The sequence below is a fragment of the Electrona antarctica genome, assembly GCF_951216825.1.
Source record: "Electrona antarctica genome assembly, chromosome: 19".
Classification (NCBI taxonomy): Eukaryota; Metazoa; Chordata; class Actinopteri; order Myctophiformes; family Myctophidae; genus Electrona; species Electrona antarctica.
Window position 1 is genome coordinate 24,542,483 of NC_136800.1, and position 19,602 is coordinate 24,562,084.

Here is a 19,602-nt window from a genome sequence, read left to right on the forward strand (position 1 = left end):
TACTTGTGTTGTCTATAGCAGTGATTCCCGGGGACCCCCAGTGGTCTTTGAGGGTTGTTGAGAACCACTAGTCTATAGAACATATTTAGAAAATTATAATGAATACAAACTTATTATTTTTTCTTTACTCTTATTGTAGTCTGTATAGGTCAACTTTATTAGTTTCCTTTGTTTGTGAGAGAAATAAATCCTCTATGTTAGATGTACTTACCCATTATTTACTGTATGTGTGTATATTTCTTAAATATATTTCCTAAATTCTCTTAAACTTTGTGTACAGATGAAAAAGGGTCCCCCGATCCGTCCGCCCCCCATGGCGACCCCCACTAAGGAAGTGGCTCAGGAGCAGATCATTGATCTGTTTGGAGGAGAATTCCTGCCGGCTCCTCCTGTTTCTTCACAACCACAGGTCTGTTTAAAACCCCACGACCCCCACCCTCCACCCCACAACTGCACCCTCCACCCAGTGGCGTCAACTGCGTGGGTGCTTGGTAGCTGGAGCACCCTCCCAAGAAAATAGGAACACAATATAGTACCCCCTGAGCTCCCATCCCCCATGACTAGGGTTTTGTCACGTAGGCACACGACTTACACCTTTACGTGGGGTGGTGGGGGCTTGGGCCACTGGGGGTGGGCATTGCCTGTTCCCTGTTCACAGAACAGGTATTCAAATGCTAATATGGTGGCTTTTGTTTCAACCTGCCAGGTAGAGTATTGATCATGCTGAAATGTTGAAACAAGCTGCTGAAACAATTTAATGTGTTTGTTGTGAACTGAAATCGTACCACTGTGTTTATTAGCAAACTGTAAATAAAGTACCAAATGTATACAGTTATAAGAACTATTCGCCCCTGCCTCCACCCCAGAACCCCACCCACAGCACAGGTCTGTTAAAAAACCCCACACCCCACCCTCCACCCCAGAACCCCACCCACACCTCAGGTCTGTTAAAAACCCCACAACCCCACCCATACCACAGGTCCGATTAAACCCTACGCCACCAAACCCTCCACCCAAAACAATTTAATGAACGGTCTCATCATTATTTTCCCTGCAGCTCAATGAAAGACCCGGAGAATCTCTCCTTGACCTGGACTTTGATGCTTTCCAACCAGATGACAGCGCTTCACCCTTACCACAGGTAAACCTCCACCCATACCATAGCACACCATACCACCTCCACCCACACCAGAGTCAATTGAAAATTGAATGGTAGTCGTGGCAGAAGTGGAATGATACAGGAAGAGAGATATGAACATTCTAGAAAATGATCTAGCATGGGATGGGAGTGGATGGCAGGCGTTTTTTGTGAACACGTGGTTTCCTTCTTCAATCAATCGTATTCTTCAATCTGGGAAAAGAATCAGAGATAAATGCATTTTTCTAAATGTGATAAGATAACATGGAGGTGGATGGAAGGCAAAATGTTCACTTCCGGTTCATTTCCGGTTGTATGCCATGCTTTTGTTATTGCTTAATGTAAATCGCTCTGGATTAAGAGCGTCTGCTAAATGCCTAAATTGTATCCGTTGCTTAGCAACATATGTTGGCGAAGAGCACACTCTATCATAAACCACTGAAAAGACCACTTGAGAGAGATCTCCGTCATCGATGGTGAAGCGTTGGATTAGATTTCCGTCAACGTCAGGGAATGTGCATGTTGATTTGCTATTAAGGACCCCCTGGAACGCCCTCAATGACCCCTGGGGGTCCCCAGACTTCACTTTGAGAACCACTGTAAGTACTGATCAATAAAGAGCTGTACATTCATAGATATGAAGTCATATGACCCTGGTTTGAGAAAATGTCATACTTGATAGACAAATAATAATACAAAAATCACATTTTTAATGTATTAAATGGAACAAAATACCCAGTTTGTTTTTGTGCCTGAAACTTGACACATTATTTTCAATAATTTGTTTTTATGTGCTTGTTTTGCTCCAACAGACAGCCTTACCGTGGGACATGAGTGGGTGGGTGAGTCATCGATTCTTTATTTCTTTCTTTCTACTTAATCTTAATGTGAATGAAGAAGCTAACTTATCAAACATTACAACAAATATCTCACAACCTTGTTTCTTCCTTTAGGGAAACACTCAACCTGCAGCGCAGCCTGTAAGTATAACCTTCTTAATATACCACTGCCTTGTTAATCATATTGTTCTATACATTATAGCCATGTTCCTAGACATTATAATAATGTTTTTATGCATACATAATGATTCCAACTTATATACATCATAACAACAGTGCACTTAAAGGACAACTCACCCCTTTTCAACCTATCTTCGTATAACTGCATGGTCCATGCTCATGATAACATGGTACCATTTCTTTCTACTCGGTCTGTGTCTCAAAGGGATGTTTTTTAGGTTTTTTTGTTTACTGTATTAACGCAAGAATAATGGCATTGGCTGCCATTATAGCATGCTAACCGTCCAGGAATAGAAAGGCTGCAGTTTATATTAGCCCTTATCCGGCCCCTATCAATGATGTCACTGGTAGGCAGACCAAGTAATGACCTAAAATACAAGTTCAGAAACCTGCCTACTGGTGATACCTCAATGTATAATTCTGTCCAAAATGTAAAAAAATTATACATGATAACATGCTTAAACATTCAACAATGAAGGTCTAATAATTCTACAATTGCTACAAATTGCTACACAACCTGTATATCCAGTCACAAACAATAAGTTGAAAGATAAAACTAAGTCTGATAATGATGTACCGTGCATGTTCACAATTCATAAGACAATTTTTGGACAAAATAAACAATTTTACACAGAGGTGCCCATGATGTCCAAGGTGCCCACCTTATGTGCTCTTTTTGTATTGTTGCCTGTTTTCGGTTTGGGGTCTATGGATGGAAACTAGCATTCAAAGTTTGAGAACTACTGATTTAGAAGGCATTATTTTGGCCTCAGGTCTTAATGGGTTTATTTGTCTAATCCCAGCTAAGGGGTCCTAGGCCTGAAAAACGTTGAAGACCCCCGGTGTGTACTTAATACGAGTGTCTAACAGTGTCTAACACTAGTGTATACGTTTATAACTGTGTGTTCTTCATCTTGCTTGCATGCCCCGGCCCTGCAGTTGGACTCCGCTGGTGCTGTGAACTTCAACAGTTCGTTTCCAGAGCAGGCCCCAGACGCCGGCTTTGTGGCGGACTGGTCGGCCGACTTCGGTGGCTCGGCCGCGGCGGCGGCTAACGGAGACACCGTGGCTGCCGCCACAGAGACGGCAGCGGGACAGGAGGACACCACGGCTCAGGGCTGGCCGGCGGCGGGCGGCTGGGCCGACGAGGCCACCGTGGCAGCGGAGACACCAGCACAGGACACAGAGGCTCCGTCCGGAGGAGACGAGGTTAGCGCCCGGGAACTGAACGTCCAATTTAACTCAGGGTCACATGATGAGACAGAGGAGGCAGGGGGGGCGAGGAGAGACTGGACGCAGCAGGACGATTCGGGGGGAGACGAGGAGCGCAGGAAGTCCACCCCTGGACTGATGTTCACCAATGAGCACGGCGAAGAGATCGAGGACTCCACGGAGGACGGAGGAGACCAGTGGTGCGGGTCGCCCAGGTCTCTGGACGGCTCTGGGTCTGAGTATGAGACCGCCGAGGAATGTGGCGCAGGCTGGGTGAGTGCAGATGACGAGCTGGCTCCTGAAGACTATGTTCCAGTGAACAGCGAAGCCGTCCAAGATGAGAAGTGTGATCCTGATTCAATGCTTGGAAGTGATGACTTCACGGCAGAAGGATCTTCAACAGGACAAGCCCTCACAGAGCACAGTTTGCCTTCACAGAATGAGGCAGGGGAACAACAAACAAGTATTCTAGTTGACCAAATGTCTTTAGCTCAGCAAGAAGCCCCACAACAGGTTACAGGTGATTTCGCCTCCGATCCCTTTGCTGAGAGTGCCGGCGGATTTGCGTCCGATCCTTTCGGAGAGGTCGGAGGCACATTTCAAAGCGACCCTTTCGCAGAAACCCAAGGTGGAGACGGCTTTGACAAAGATCCCTTTGCAGAAAGCCAAGGGGCAGGTATGGGAGAGTCGCTCGGACCTCAGGAGTCAGTTACATCCACCGATCCTCAGGCCGTGGTGGACGACTTCACCACAGATCCGTTTGCTGAAGTAGCTGAGGCAGTGGGATGGGCGGAGGACCCGTTCACCGGCGGCTTCCCAGATCCGTCGTCAAAGGCGAACTCCTGGCAGGAAGTCACCGACAGCGGTGGCTTCTTTGCTGCAGATGCGGCACAGGCAGGTTTCCCCTCTTTCCCCGAAAATTCAGACATGTCCGAAGACGAGGCTGCAAACCGAAGATATGGAAAGTTGTACCAAGCGGAAGAGGTACCATTGCTTCCTCTCTCCACCTAGTGGAGTAGACTAGAGAAAAAGCAGAAACTCCTACTCCCTTTTGTACCTGCCTGTAGAATGAAGGAATAGTAAAAAATATAACAATAACAAAAATAAACCCCTAGCCTAGGGTATAAATAAAGCTCAGGATCCTTTTTGTACCTGCCTGTAGAACCAAGAGCAGTATACAAATGAACCCCCAGGATCGTGCTTCTCAGCAGAACCCAGTCCTCTCCTCCTGTCTCTCCTGATACTTGCTGCCTATTTTTTTTTTGTCCAGTTTTATGGAAAGAAATAGCAATTTCCATTGTGCATTACATTTTATATTGGCCTACTGATAAAATACTAATTTGTGTCTCTGTTCAATTAGGTGACCAATGCCTTCAACGGATTTTCACAGGTAAGTACATTTCCAGGGTAATCTTTCTAGCTATGACTAGCCAAATTACTCATATGATTACTCATATGATTATTGTTATTATTAACCCTAATCCTATGATTAAGTTACAAAGTTGTTTACATAAAACAGAGAAAACATATAGTTGCTGAGCTTGGCAGCTTGACATATTGAGCCAAAAATGAGTTGCTTAATGGAAAAATGCAATGATCTGATGCAGAAAGAAAGATTATTTGTGCTCTGCTAATTTTACACGCACGCACGCACGCACGCACGCACGCACGCACGCACGCACGCACGCACGCACGCACGCACGCACGCACGCACGCACGCGCACACACACACACACACACACACACACACACACACTGTATGTTGATATAATGTTATTTATGTCTTTGTATTTTGGAAACAGGATGCAGCTGCTTCATCATTTTTTGCTGATTTTGATAAGATAGTAAGTTGACAGTTTTACAGTATTTACGTGCCGTTATGCTTTCAAATGTGTTTTGATAAGTCTCATTATTACTATTGTGGGTGTTGGCTCCCTGGAAACACTACACCAGCACTTGGGTCTCAGTGGTCCAGGTACCCTCATGGCTCCTCAAGGGGGTTTCAAATGGCCACTTACGGGTGTGTAACTCTGAGTGCACGTACACTCTCAGTGTTATGGGGGTCCTTTAAAAAGTAATCAAAAGTTTGAGAACCACTGTGCTACACATACAATGGAACAGAGCCTTGATTAGCCTACTATAAGTGGTAAGACCCGTGAAGGAAGTAAGGGATTTCCAATATGGCTGCTGTGCATAGAGCCAATTATGTTCATCATAAGTACTGGTTGTTTCACTTAACTGAATGGAAATATGATATAGGCTACGTAGGCCTACTTTTGTTTTATGACATTGGTTAATTGGTATGGTGACAGACTGACAGTGATATAAGGATGTGATCAGTCAGCTGGAGTGATTCTTCTTGTTGTCTGTTTACAGAATGAGCCCGGCCCAGCTGTTGAAGGAACAGAAGTTGTCCCGCAGACAGAAGCTGAGGCTGTTCTAATCCCAGAGGAGGTCGGAGCGCCACCTGTAGGAGAGACGGCAGAGGACAAGCCTGCAGTGAGTGTTTGTAAATATATATTATGCTTCTAGTTAGTCCATAAAAGAAGAGATATTTTCAAGCTCTATATTGTGATAGTAACCGTTGCTATCAAGTGTATGTTCAGTAACAGGAGTCGCTCCCTGTTTCTCCAGCTCTTTAATAAATAGAAAATCAATTTTCAGGTGGGTTGAAACATTTAAGCAAATCAGGAGAGAGTAGCCATTTATCAGGTTCAAGTTTATAGTGTTCCAGTTCCACTTTTGTCTGCTCATTTATTTGTGTCATCATCACTTCCAATTTCACTTGTTTAATCTCTATTCTGTTTCTGTGCAAGTTCTCTCTCCTGATTCGATACTATTGGTATATCCCGACCTGGGAATGCAGTTTCTGTTTAATAAAGAGCAGGAGAGACGGGCAGACTCCTGTTACTGAACAAACACTCTATAGCTAAATAGCTATGAGCACTATCAGAATATGGATCTATTTAACAGTTATTTTAATACTCTGTTCGATACGTTTTGAGTAAGTACAACATGTAATTGTATTAGTTGGCATCTGCGCTATCACATTAGAATGATTAGATAAATGAATTATTATTATTATTAATATAAAGCATATTCATTTAATAACAGTAAAAGTAAAAGGGATGTTATCTTTTATAGTCTACTGTCAGCTCTCCTGTGGAAGAAGCAGCGACTACACAAGGAGAAGAACAGAACCAGGTATATAATGAAACACAGCAGACTGGTAAGAATACTGTAGAAGTTAAAAACAAACCAAAATAAATAGTTAAAACCGGTAATAGTAGTAACAGCTAGGTATGTAACGATACACTCAACTCACGATACGATACGTATCACGATATGAGGTTCACAATATTTTAAACACAAAATTATTTTCCAGACAAATGATCGAAAAATCTTTTATTTATGATGTATCTTCCCCCAAGAGCTTTTTCACAATTTCTATTTAACTACATTGCAAAAGTATAGCATTACTTTTCATGTCAAATTACTTTTCTGTGCAACAACAACATCCTTTCTTATTTAGAACCTAGCTCGAGTTAACATGTAATCTTCTTAGGATAGATGTAGTGTTTGTAGACCTATTTGAGAGTGCAGAAACATAATTGCCTTCCTTGATGTATTAATGACCCTAACCCTAACAACCATCACCTGGGCACACAGACACAGACAGCTCCCCTCTGCAGGCTTCTATGACTGCATGGTCAGTCTCTCATTTCTCTCCAAAAGCACTTGCATATGATGGAATATAAAGCTCACATTTCATATCACACATTTCATACCGATACCAAAATAGAATATTTTTCATTAAATCGATACAGTAATAATAATACAGAATCACAGTGTATTATCATAGGAGGTGCGAGGACACATCATGCATCGATGGCTAATGAACAGTTCATAATAAAAGCTACAGTCAACAGGGATCAATTCAATTAAGGATTTAAATGTATAACCGGACTATTTCACTACAAAGCTACAGAACCAACTGCTTCCACATTCTGACAAAAATAATGACATCATGAATTAATATCCATGACAAACAATACACACAAAGCTTTACATGCTGTATCTGCTAATGAATGTTGACTATAAACTACAGCACGCACACACGCACACATGCTCACATTAACTGAGCCTGCTTCTCTCTGCGTTTAGATGCCCCCTGCTGGACTCATGGACACAACACCTCCAAGAGAAGATACTCCCTGGGTAAGTAAAGTGACACAATGGGCTCCAATTTCGTCGCCACCATTACCCGAGACGCGGCCCGCAATTCAGCCGCTGCCCGAAAATTACGAATATAGGAACTTTCTCTGTCCCTTAATGGTATTTTGGTCAAGCGTCACCCGCTATCTTTTTTGCCGACACCGGTATTTGCGCCTAGAGGTGTGGTCATGGGCGTGTGGTTGGCACGCTTTCCCGTAAATTGCTATTTTGGTCACACACATTTGGGAAGACGATAGTGGAGTTTAAAACCACCCGTAACTTATACCCGCACCATGGAGATGTCCTTGGAGTAAGGCTGCGTCATCTCTCCTTATTCTCCTATACGCATCTCTTTGTAATTTTCCTATAATCAGCAGAAGTGAGTGCCTGCCACTTCCTTGTGTCCATTCCATTGTGTTTATAATTGTATAGTCAAAGACGTTACTTATTTGGCTTGTGCCATGCATTGTGCTAGCCTGGCTAATAAGCCAGACTCAAATCACACTGTCGTGTGGTATTTGAGTCTGGAGATGCTGTGTATGGATCTTGTTTCCCGGGGGGCGGGTTCAAACATTTTCTCTTTGACGCAATTTGTCAGAGCTACTATCAGTCAAAGGTCTCAAGCATTGAACGTCACTGTACCAAAGCCCGCCCATATTGCATACCGTGTCCCGATTGGCCACACCAGTTCTCTGGTGTAGGAAATGGGCGTACAATTGAGCCTCTCCAGACCGTAATCCGCCGGCAGGCAATTTTTTTTTGCCAATGGCTGATTCGGTCTGGCTTATTAGCGGTGCGGCATGCGCGATTCCAATCCAATTGATTTAATCCAATTGACCGACCTTTCCTTTTCGCTTGATACCGTTTCGTAGAGACGCCCTACACGCACGATCTATATACTAAACGAAAGCCCGAATATCGTAGTTTACATAGTACTTTGAATTTTGAGCAAGATTTGAGCGAGTTGTGACTCAATGAAAAGACGAGTGTTCTAGGCTCTGTGCGGGGTGGAGAAAAAAAAAGAACGGCACGAGGGGGGGTGGGGGGGGGGGGGTGGCACCGTTGGCTTGATTGCAGCCAAACTCTGCACACATACTCCCTGGATGCCAGAGTTCCACACCTTTCACATGCCAGAGCCTTTCACATGCCAGATGCCAGAGCCCCACACCTTTCACATGGGCCTGTTATAGCGCCACCAGGAGGCAGATTTTTGCAAAACACATTTTTTTATATTACTCCTTCAGATTTTATCCAAATGTCATGCTAATCGGTACACATGATCTCTATAGTCATGTGATCAAGATGGGTCTGTTTGATTTGTCATATTGGCTTTCAAAGTTTTCAGGAGTGGCCCGTTTGTACAAAATGCCACAAATCATGAACGCAGAGTCCGATTGCGGTGAAACTGTGCACGAATATTCCCACTAGGCCGAGGAAGAAATGCCACTTGATATTTTTCAAAAAACGCTCCTATCCTGGTGGAGACCCTGGTTCACTGAACCAGGCTCTGGTTCAGTGCGTCAGTGAGTCTCTCACTGACGCCCTGCTCCCACTCCCATCCACTGCTCTGTAGCAATTTTCCCACTGCTGTGCGAGGGTTTAGAATTCCCTGAAAATAAACAAAACAACATAACTACTCACCGAAACAAAGCCTGCTAGACCTTGGTAAAAGTCTATTCACAAAGCTGGGAAGTGTCTCAGGTCCCCAGCTTCTCTCTAAAATGCACTTTGTGCCATTGTAACAAAGCAATGTACCGGACAGAGTAACGTCTTCTACTACGGCATTTCTGGGTTGTGTCTGCGCCGATACACTTGGATGCATTTTATTTCATGACAAAAATAGTGCATTTTAGAGAGAAGAGATCTTTCAAGAGCTTTGGACCAGTCCACAGTGTCCGCTCTGGCGCCATTCATCTTGGCAGTAGAACTCTCCAGTAAATAAAGCAATTAAGCCAATTTCTCTTCAAGTTAACAGTCGGTTCAAACCAGTTTTTGATAATTGTTTTCTTAGCAGCAGTTGAGGCAGCTAATAATATGTGTTTGTTCTGAAAGGTTAAAGCGATGTTTGGGTTATAACCAATGAGAAAGAGGGCTGATTGATGATGATGATGATGATGATGATGATGATGATGTAACAGAGTATTTTTCATCCTGTGTAGGAATCAGTTTCTGCTCCAGTGGAGAGACAGGTCAGCAATGCTGAGGAATCACCGGTAAATAAATGACTCCAATTGTCCGTTTACAATGAATACAAGAACGCTCGCCCCAAAACACGCTTGCACGCCCTGGGTCTAATCCGGTGACCTCGGAGCGGTCGCCACCAGGTATTCCTATAAGCGTAACCTCAGTAAAACTATGCCTAAAACTAACATTATTCCTAAACGTTTAACCTCAGTAAAACTATGCCTAAACCTAACCTTATTCCTAACCTTAACCTCAGTAAAACGATGCCTAAACCTGACCTTATTCCTATCCTTAACCTCAGTAAAACTATGCCTAAACCTGACCTTATTCCTATCCTTAACCTCAGTAAAACTATGCCTAGACCTATAACCTTATTCCCAACCTTAACCTCAGTAAAACTATGCCTAAACCTGACCTTATTCCTAACCTTAACCTCAGTAAAACTATGCCTAAACCTGACCTTATTCCTATCCTTAACCTCAGTAAAACAAATACACAAGAAGTGCAAGGGGGGGGGGGGGGGGGAGTCCGTGAAAAAAAAAAGGTGTGTTTTGGGACGAGCCTTCCGGTTACCTTTACAATTAGACATTTAGCATACAATTATCCAGAGTGACCTACAAGTGTTAATTGAACTGTAGTCAATAAACAATGTCAAATCCCATTACCACACCATCCAACCACTAACATATATGCTACCTTATCTCCCCAAGCCTCAGTCATCCAACCATTAACATTCATAATATGCTAGCTTATCATCAAACGAACTAACAGTGTTATGGCCGGACGGTTCTGACTACACAGATCCAGTTAACGTGATAGTGTTGCTGACGCGTCTTTGCCTGTTTCAGACTGTGGCAGACAACAGTCAGTCTCCAAAAGAAGAGATTCTGGTAAATTGTTTTTTTTTTTGGTAATGGATCAAAACACCATTTATCACATCACTAAAATAAACCGTGATCACATTATATACTTTATACTAGTTACTACAATGTTTGAAACGGGTGCAATATCTGTATCTATATGCTGATCTCAGTCTTCTAGATCAGGAGTTTCTATTAACATGGACCGGCTGCCAGTACATCAAATGTTCGCGAACCGGCATGGCTGGTTGGGGGGGGGGGGGGGGGGGGGACTTAGTACAGTGCGTTGGGGGGTGGTAGTACACGTTGTGTCGTGCATATAGGGATGGAGCTCGTAATTTTTTATTGTTAATGACCTGACCACCTTATCGAGCTTATTGAGCCCACTATTGAGCTGACCACCATCTAAAAACTGAATGAAGATGACAAAACAAATATTTTTGCCCATCATAAAAACAACCATTCATTTGCATGCAATAAGTGTTAAATGGCTTAGGCCATATTATGAATAGCATTGTAATAATTACGATAAAATCTCTATGTATATTCAGCTCTTTATAGACAGAGAATGCACATTTATGCACACCAAAATGTATCACTTGCACTACATTTTACTAGGGCCTTCAAATACAGTAACAGAAACAGTTAGTGCCAGCGTGGGTGATTAGATTTATTTCTTGATCACCTCTTGTCTTGATTGTTTAAATAGATATAAAAAATATACAGCACAGAGGTAGCCTACAGTAAAACATTTAAGCTTAACGGATAACACAAAAAAGTCCACAGGACTTGTTTCCATTGTGGTCCTACAGTATATGTAAAAGTCCCAAATACATTCCTGTTCAATGGAAGCCAGCGACATCTACCTATTTAATGGATACATGAGTAAACAACTGCAAAAATAACTGCAAAAAGAAACATTTTTCGAAATGAAAGAATATACCATGGCAATAATAACATATTGTTTAATCCCACTACCACTATCAGAATAGGGTCGACATGGTGGTTGCATCTTATCAGCACTCCATTTGCCTCCACACTTCCACAGACTACTCATAAGTACTCTGCCAAGGTTCTAGGCTTATTATCCCGCTCTCAATGTCTTCACATATTTAATATAAAACGCATTATTCAGACACATTTCAGCCACCTCTTTTGCCCAATAGGACCACTCTACGCAACGTCATCAAACAGCGATGCGCAGTCGCGGACTCATAGACATATAAACATAGACGCCTCTTCCGGCTCTAGGGTGTCTGTATCTCAACGGAAGGCAACATGGAGGCAACGGGAGGCAATGGCGATGCGTGATTGCATTGGCAAGCTTTTACTGAGATTTCTTCCGAAGCGGAAGAACGGTAGGCCAATCAGAGGCGAGTGCCTTCAAGATTCTGCTTGACCTCCTCCTCCCGTTGGAGACAGGTCGCTCCAACGAACTGCAGCGACCATTGAGGCATCTATATTTTTTTTAAATGCGCGCACCTATGGTAACATAATTCTACAGGCCACGCCACAGGTTTCTATGTCACTTCTTTTTTTTCGTGGCACTAGAGCTTCTAGTCATATTTATTAGGTTACTATCTGGCAATTGTTCAAGTGTTGTTTAGCCATTTTCCACTCATCTTCTAATTATTTCCGCAGGCTTTTGTATTGACCTTATTCTTTGAGAAACGCATAGGCCTATGGGTATTTCGGGGCGTGAAAACAACACAGCTTACCATTGGAATTGCTAGGGAACCTACAAGTTACATTTTATGGGTTTATTTCGTCAGATTCATAACACAATATGATGAAGTATAGTAGTCCAGGTAATTGCAACAAACAGCGATGTTATGAAAAATGAAAATGGGACTGCCAAATATTTTTCCACGATTCTGCCAAACAAAGAATATGTGAAGTTGATCCCCCTTCCCCTTTGTGCAGTCAGAAGAATATCCTACTTGTATCGTTGATCCACACTTGAACAGCGACACTGCAACAGATATGCTGCCTCGCTTTGTAGTTTTGTGTCTTTTGTCGCTGCCAATGTGAACGCAGCATTAGCATGTGTTTTGTTGCTGTCGTCCAGGAGCAGATGGCCATTCCGTCGGTGGTGATCGAGCCGGCCTCCAGTAACGAAGGGGACGATGACAGGGACAACGACATCGTCTCTCCCACCATCACCGCTGTCATCAGCAGCTCCTCTGGGGGAACCTCGGGTCTGCCTGAGGGCTTCATGTACAAGGTCACCTGCAGTGTTGATGTTTGACAGCAGGTTTTGATTTGGTTTTAGTCGTAGTCTTTTTAATAAAATTCCACTTTCCAGATTTCCTTATGAAATGTTTTAGTTTTAGTCTAGTTTTAGTCGACTAAATATAAGATTTTAGTCGACTACATCTGCAGTTGATTTAGTCAACCACAAATTATTTTGGCGGACGTTGATGGCGTTGTAATGCCTGATTTTGCACTTGGTTGCATGATGAAAATAGCTGATCTACAAGCTCATAACCCACCGCAGTTGCGAGCTTGTAGATCTGCTATTTTCAGAGTGCAGCCAAACATAAAATGACTTGGCCAAATTGTCTATTATTACATAAGAAAGAGGCAAACATTATGAAAATAGCCGTTCTACAAGCTCACAATGCCTCACAGTGCAGCTATTTTCACAATATTTATCTGTGGAACCGAACCGAGTCAAACTAAATGTAATGCCTACAATTCCAAGTGCTTGTGGGGGTGGGCCGGGGGTCCCCAGTTCAAACATGACTATTTTGGGTTTCGTGGCCTGAAAAGTTTGGGAACGCTTGAGAGATTAGGCAACTACAGAGATGATTATGGTTTGTGGACATAAACTAAATGTTTACTTAATTGTAGTACCGTGATTCTCCTCTAGGTGGAGACAATGCACGACTTTGAAGCTGCTAACTCTGATGAGTTGGACCTGAAGACCGGAAATATGGTTCTGGTCGTCCCAACATTACTGCTAGAGGATCAGGTGAGGAAGCTATTCGGACTCACGGGTGCCGTGCTGTGAGCTTGTAGGATACATACTATGTTTTGCTTTAGCAAAAATCTTATTTTCTTGGGGTTCCTATCACTAGATATTTTCATATGGGGGGGCCAAAACATTTTGGGGTCCTTGTAGGGCTGGACACAACCAACATGGAGAAGCAGATAACAGTACTTTACCTCCCCACTCCGTCGAGGCACAAAGAAACAAACAAGCCCTAATAACACCACTTTTAGTGAAAAACATTGCATGTTCTAATAATTACCGTAATGATCCTTAGACGGGGCAAAACAAAATGGACCACTGGCCGATTCATTGGTCGACCCACCGGGCATATGCCCTCTGTGTCAAAAGGCCAGTGGTGGACTGGCCTTTTGGGTCCTTGACATGGAAAAGTTTCAGAAGCACTGACCTAACAGAATTCCTCTGTGGAGTATAGAGCTCAGGAGGACTGAATGATGACGTATGGCATCTTTTGCTTTCCTTTGCCAGGATGCTGGCTGGCTCACGGGGATGAAAGAAACCGACTGGTTTGCGCTGGGCTCGAGCGCCCAGAAAGGACTCTTCCCAGAGAACTTTACGCAACGCGTGGAGTGACAGCCGGGAGACGCCGAGAGGACATAACATAAAACAGCAAGAAGAAAGACCCCAATGACATCATAACAACAATGACGTCATCATAATGATATCATAATGAGCTCCAGTCAGCCTAGTAGCCCGGCTGTCTGCCGAACACTAGTACCTATACTTCTAAAAAACAAACAAACAAAAATAACACAAGCATGATGTCCCCTCCTCTGGATTTGAAAAAAAAAAAAAAAAAAAAAAAGCCTCTTCAAACCAACAACTTATTGTGTGATTTGTTGGGAGAAGGATGACGTGTTTATAGCCCCGCCGTTTGTTTCAAACGCGGGACATATTCCCCTTATCTTCTCCGCACCAAGTGTTATTGTATCGGAGAGTTGATCAGAATCTGTAGTGCTGTGAATCTATTTAGCATTATGAGTGTTCCATGAAGACTTTTTCAGTGTTTCCTTTCAGAACATTTCGGCCGTGGTTTTTTTTAACCATGGTTACCTTTGCATCGTGGTTGACGTTGTAGTGTAATGGCTGAATGTGTGTGACTGTGTGTGGGGTCATTCCTTTTGGCATAGAGGTGGTGTTGACATTGTTCATTAAACAATAATATTTGCTGTGCTTTTGCCAAAAGTTAACTGGCATTCGTGTCAGTGATGGGCTACAGGGCATAGCAGTGGCGGCGATTTTGTGTTTCCACCAACCCAGAGCCTATTAATTGTTTCCCATAGAGATTTCCAAAAATATTTATATCAATTATTGTAAATTTGAAAAAGCTAGAATCAAGCCATCCAGGATCCTGGACCATAAAACATATGATGTCTCATCCCCTGGTTTGCGGAAGTAATGGAGAATAACATTGGGTCATCTTAAATCGTCATTATAAGCATTATGGTAAAAAATGTAATACAAAATGTTGGCGATATTGTCGGGGAGATGGCTCTGTATCGTTTACGACAGTCAGTCACTCATATTTGATACAGTCTGTTTCTGGCGAAAATATTACTAATTTGGCGGCACTATTAGCGTTTTGTGGCCGTCAGTTGATTATTATTTATTTTTTATTCACAGAATGTTTTATGGTCCTGATTCATCAAGAGCCTGGATGGCTTGGTTCCAGCATTAAAATAATTAATATAAATGTTGTCAGAAATCTCTGGGAAAATGTAATGGGCTTTCTCTCTGTGAAACCACAAAATGGCCACTAGCCTACTGCTATGCCCTATTGGGTTCCAGCATGAATTTGTTTTGTTTTTTAAATGAAAATAAATCCTTAATGAAACTGATATTCCAGAATATATTGCAAAACCGGAAATAATTAAAATGAAAATCAAGCTGAGAATAAAAAATGTGTCTTCCCTGGGCACAAAACAAAATATTATATATACAGTATATATATACATTATATATATATATATCGTTATGAAGTATAACTCAATTTAAATATATCAAAGTTACCATGTCAACCAGCAAATATATACGAAGATGTTTATTTGTGAATGAAAATATGTGTTCTGATGATGAATTGATTCAACTTTATATTTTTAAAGTTCTGATCACAGGGAAGAAATCAGATATGCAATCTATGTTCAACTGTGTGGTATCAAAAATAAATGTCACCTCCTGTGTTGGTGCAGTAAAGCCCTCACTGTCATGTTACACACCCATGATCTTTATCTAAAGGTGAATAAAGATAATTCATACAGTACAACTTGTCCTTTCTTAGTTCTAAATAGCTTTCTCATGAATTGTTAAGATTTAATGTTCTGTGCAAGACTACACATTTGCTCTTTTATTCCCCTATAGCCTATCGGACATAATTTATCTATCTATCCAAAGCCATCCAGGTTGTCTTTGTCTGAGGGAATGAGACTGTGCAAAGGGATGAGACTACATTGATCTGTATTTATTCAACTGTCTTTGTTGTCACCATGTGGACAAAACTAATTCTACAACTAAAAGTCGTCACTCAGAAAATATACCAGTGTCCACTCAAATCAAAGTTATTAACATTTTAAAAAATGAGATGACACAACATGGCTCTGCATACAATATAAACATAAGCCTACTGTGGTATATAACTGGCTTTGGATAAGGAAAGTACGGAACACAAAACATGTTAAAGCCCATGATTTTCTCCCAATACAGTCTTTTTTCTTTTAATGATTTTGCAACCCATTTTTTCACCCAGTGTCAATTATCTAATGTAATCCTGGGCACTACACTTCCTCTGCCAACCTAGGGGGCTGACTGACCTCATGCTTCCTTCTATGCATGAGGAGTCCAAGCTGCTTCTTTTCACGCAGAGACAGTGACGCAGAGACAGTGACGCAGAGAGAGTGACGCAGAGACAGTGACGCAGAGAGAGTGACGCAGAGACAGTGACCCAGAGACAGTGACGCAGAGAGAGTGACGCAGAGACAGTGATGCAGAGAGAGTGACGCAGAGACAGTGACGCAGAGAAACACAAACACATTTTCTAATATTACTCCTTCAGATTTTATCCAAATTTCACACAAATCGGTACACATGCTCTCCATAGTCATGCGATCAAGATGGGTTTGTTTGATTTCTCATAATCCACCTTCATTGGCTACAATTGGCTTCTAAACCTTTCAGGAGTAGCCCGCTTTGTACCCGTTTCGTACAAATCGCCACAACTACTCAACGATTGTGGTGAAACTGTGCATATTCCCACTAGGCTTTGGAAGAAATGCCACTTGACAGTTTTCAAATCAGCCTCATGGTGGCGCTACATCAGGCCAAGCCGCGTCACAGACACACACACACACACACACACACTTTTTTTTAATATGAAATCTATAATAATTCTGCCAGTTTTAACTGTTAATAAATACAATACATAAAAAATAAAAACGAATGCTACAAAACTAACCTGGAGATTAAGTAGCCTACAAGCAGTCACGGAGGAGGTAGGCTGTGCACACATCATCTTCATTAGCAGATGACTTGGGTTTAGGTTTAGAAAATGGGTTTGCTAATATTTTCTGTTGCCCCAATGCCCTGCAGTTGGCTTTGGCACTTTTTTGGGGGGGCATTTTAATGTGTGTGGTGGCACTGGTTCTGTTCTTAAATCCCTTTATTTTAGATAGTTTTTTTAGTAATAGTACAACATAAACATTACAGAGACTGTAGCCTAGTTGTCACTGTACAATAATAAAACACACACATGCCTAAAATTGCTGTTATTTGCACTGCCCGCGTTGTATTTCAAACTCCAGCTTGTCACACTCGACTCCAGGCTGCTCGAGCGCTGTTTTCTGCCCCCTCAATGTCGCAAAGTTCTCTGTTGTACTTCAATGGCTAGTTGGCTACAACGGTAGCTTTGCGGTAGTCAAAACTAAAAGCGAGTGACAGCGAGACGAGATTAACCTAACATGTCGACCGTATCAACGCAGAGACCTACTTGGCATTATTAAATCCATTATTGGCCTGGAGGGGCAGCACTATGGTGATCTATGCGTATCTATGTGATACTGAACACAAAGAAAATAGTACCATGTGACAGAGGGGTCAAAGTTGAACGAAGGTTGGTCTATAATGGTAGATATAGGTCAACAATACGAATGAATGACGCTAGTTTTGTAGATTGGTTTATTTATAATGCGTGGCCCCCAGTGACCCTGGGAACTACTTGATATTCCCCCAAACAGGAGCAGCACTCCCAGCACAGGACTCAGCCAGTCAATTAATACCTTTGCAACCGCAATATTTATGGTAAGCATTTCATACAGCTTTATGTCCAAAAATCCGAACCAACCCTTTAATGTGCTATTACACTATTACCTTATTACCTTATTACACTATTACCTTATTACCTTATTACACTATTACCTTATTACACTATTACCTTATTACCCTATTACCCTATTACCCTATTTCACTATTTCACTATATTTCATTACTATATTTAAAAAAAAGTCTCCATAAAAAATATACCCACCCTGACAAAATTGCCGTTTTTTTCATCATTTTTGAGCATTTGAAAAAAAGACGAAAATCACTCCGAGACCATGGACTATATATAGCCCATGGACTTGTAATACACACACGCACGTGCGCATACACAGGGCACAGCAGCACGGTACAGCACAGTATGCTACAGTACAGTACATTACAGTACAGTACTGTACTGTACAGTATGGTAAGGCACAGCACAGTACAGTATGGAACAGTACAGTATGGGACAGTATTGTACAGTACAGTATTGTACAGTACCGTATAGTACAGTATGGCACAGTTCAGTACGGTACAGTACAGTACAGTACAGAAGAGAAGAGAGCAGAACAGAGGAGTACAGCACAGTGGAGTACAGTACAGTACAGTGAAGTACCCCAGCCAGCACGCCCACTTGGGGCCCATGTGGTTTCAATGCGGGATACATGGGTACCGAGTGGGAATGGGCTTGAACTGGGCAAATTATGAGGGTCCCACGTGGTCTACACGTGGGTTAACTGGGCATGGGTTGGAAGTGGGCAAGCCCATGTAGGTCCAACATGGTCTGCATGTGGGCTAACTGGGCATGGGTTGAAAGTGGGCAAGCCAATGTAGGTCCCACGTGGTCTACATGAGGGCTAACTGGCATGGGCTGGAAGTGGGCAAGCCCATGTAGGTCCCACATGGTCTACATGTGGGCTAACTGGCATTGGTTGGAAGTGGGCACGCCCATGTAGGTCCAACATGTTCTACATGTGGGCTAACTTGCATGGGTTGGAAGTGGGCAAGCCCATGTAGTTCCAACATGGTCTACATGTGGGCTAACTTGCATGTACAGTGGAGTACAGTACAGTACAGTGGAGTACAGTACAGTACAGTACAGTACAGTACAGTGGAGTACGGTACAGTACAGTGGAGTACAGTACATTACAGTACAGTACATTACAGTGGAATACAGTACAGTGGAATACAGTACAGTGGAATACAGTACAGTACAGTACAGTACAGTGGAGTACAGCACAGTACAGTACAGGGGAGTACAGTACAGTACAGTACAGTACAGTACAGTACAGTACAGTACAGTACAGTACAGTACAGTACAGTACAGTACAGTACAGTACAGTGGAGTACATCACACTGCTGAAGGGCCATATAAAACATTATAGGAAGGGAGGCACAGGCCATGTAAAATGCCCTCATGCTACGATTGGCCCTCGGGGCAGACTGCAGACCTATAAGAGGTCTGAGCATGCAGATTCTGAGTGTGATCCATCTCATCTCGTACGCCACCACTTGGTCGCAGGTATACTTCACACTATAATGTTAAACACCAAATCATCCAAATGTCAGAATGACGTTTCAAAATAAAAGCCTGCGTACAGAGGCTAGCCTGCCCATATGGACCCTGCTCACTCTCTGAGAGGACTGCATACTGTGCATTGGACGCAGCTT

The 19,602-nt window shown here is 42.6% G+C and overlaps 1 protein-coding gene across 1 annotated transcript in view; it reads left to right on the forward strand.

Moving 5' to 3' along the window:
- Positions 1–15,898, forward strand: part of amph (amphiphysin) — a 34,074-nt gene extending 18,176 nt beyond the window's left edge. Inside the window, exons 12-24 of the mRNA XM_079529262.1 lie at positions 281–409; positions 1,058–1,141; positions 1,951–1,976; positions 3,129–4,353; positions 4,730–4,759; positions 5,172–5,213; positions 5,746–5,868; positions 6,514–6,573; positions 7,534–7,587; positions 9,744–9,797; positions 12,697–12,852; positions 13,501–13,602; positions 14,110–15,898. Of these exons, the coding sequence (XP_079385388.1) occupies positions 281–409; positions 1,058–1,141; positions 1,951–1,976; positions 3,129–4,353; positions 4,730–4,759; positions 5,172–5,213; positions 5,746–5,868; positions 6,514–6,573; positions 7,534–7,587; positions 9,744–9,797; positions 12,697–12,852; positions 13,501–13,602; positions 14,110–14,214 (2,190 nt within the window). The 3' untranslated portion in view covers positions 14,215–15,898. The remainder of the gene's footprint in view (positions 1–280; positions 410–1,057; positions 1,142–1,950; positions 1,977–3,128; positions 4,354–4,729; positions 4,760–5,171; positions 5,214–5,745; positions 5,869–6,513; positions 6,574–7,533; positions 7,588–9,743; positions 9,798–12,696; positions 12,853–13,500; positions 13,603–14,109) is intronic.
- The last annotated feature ends 3,704 nt before the right edge of the window (positions 15,899–19,602 follow it).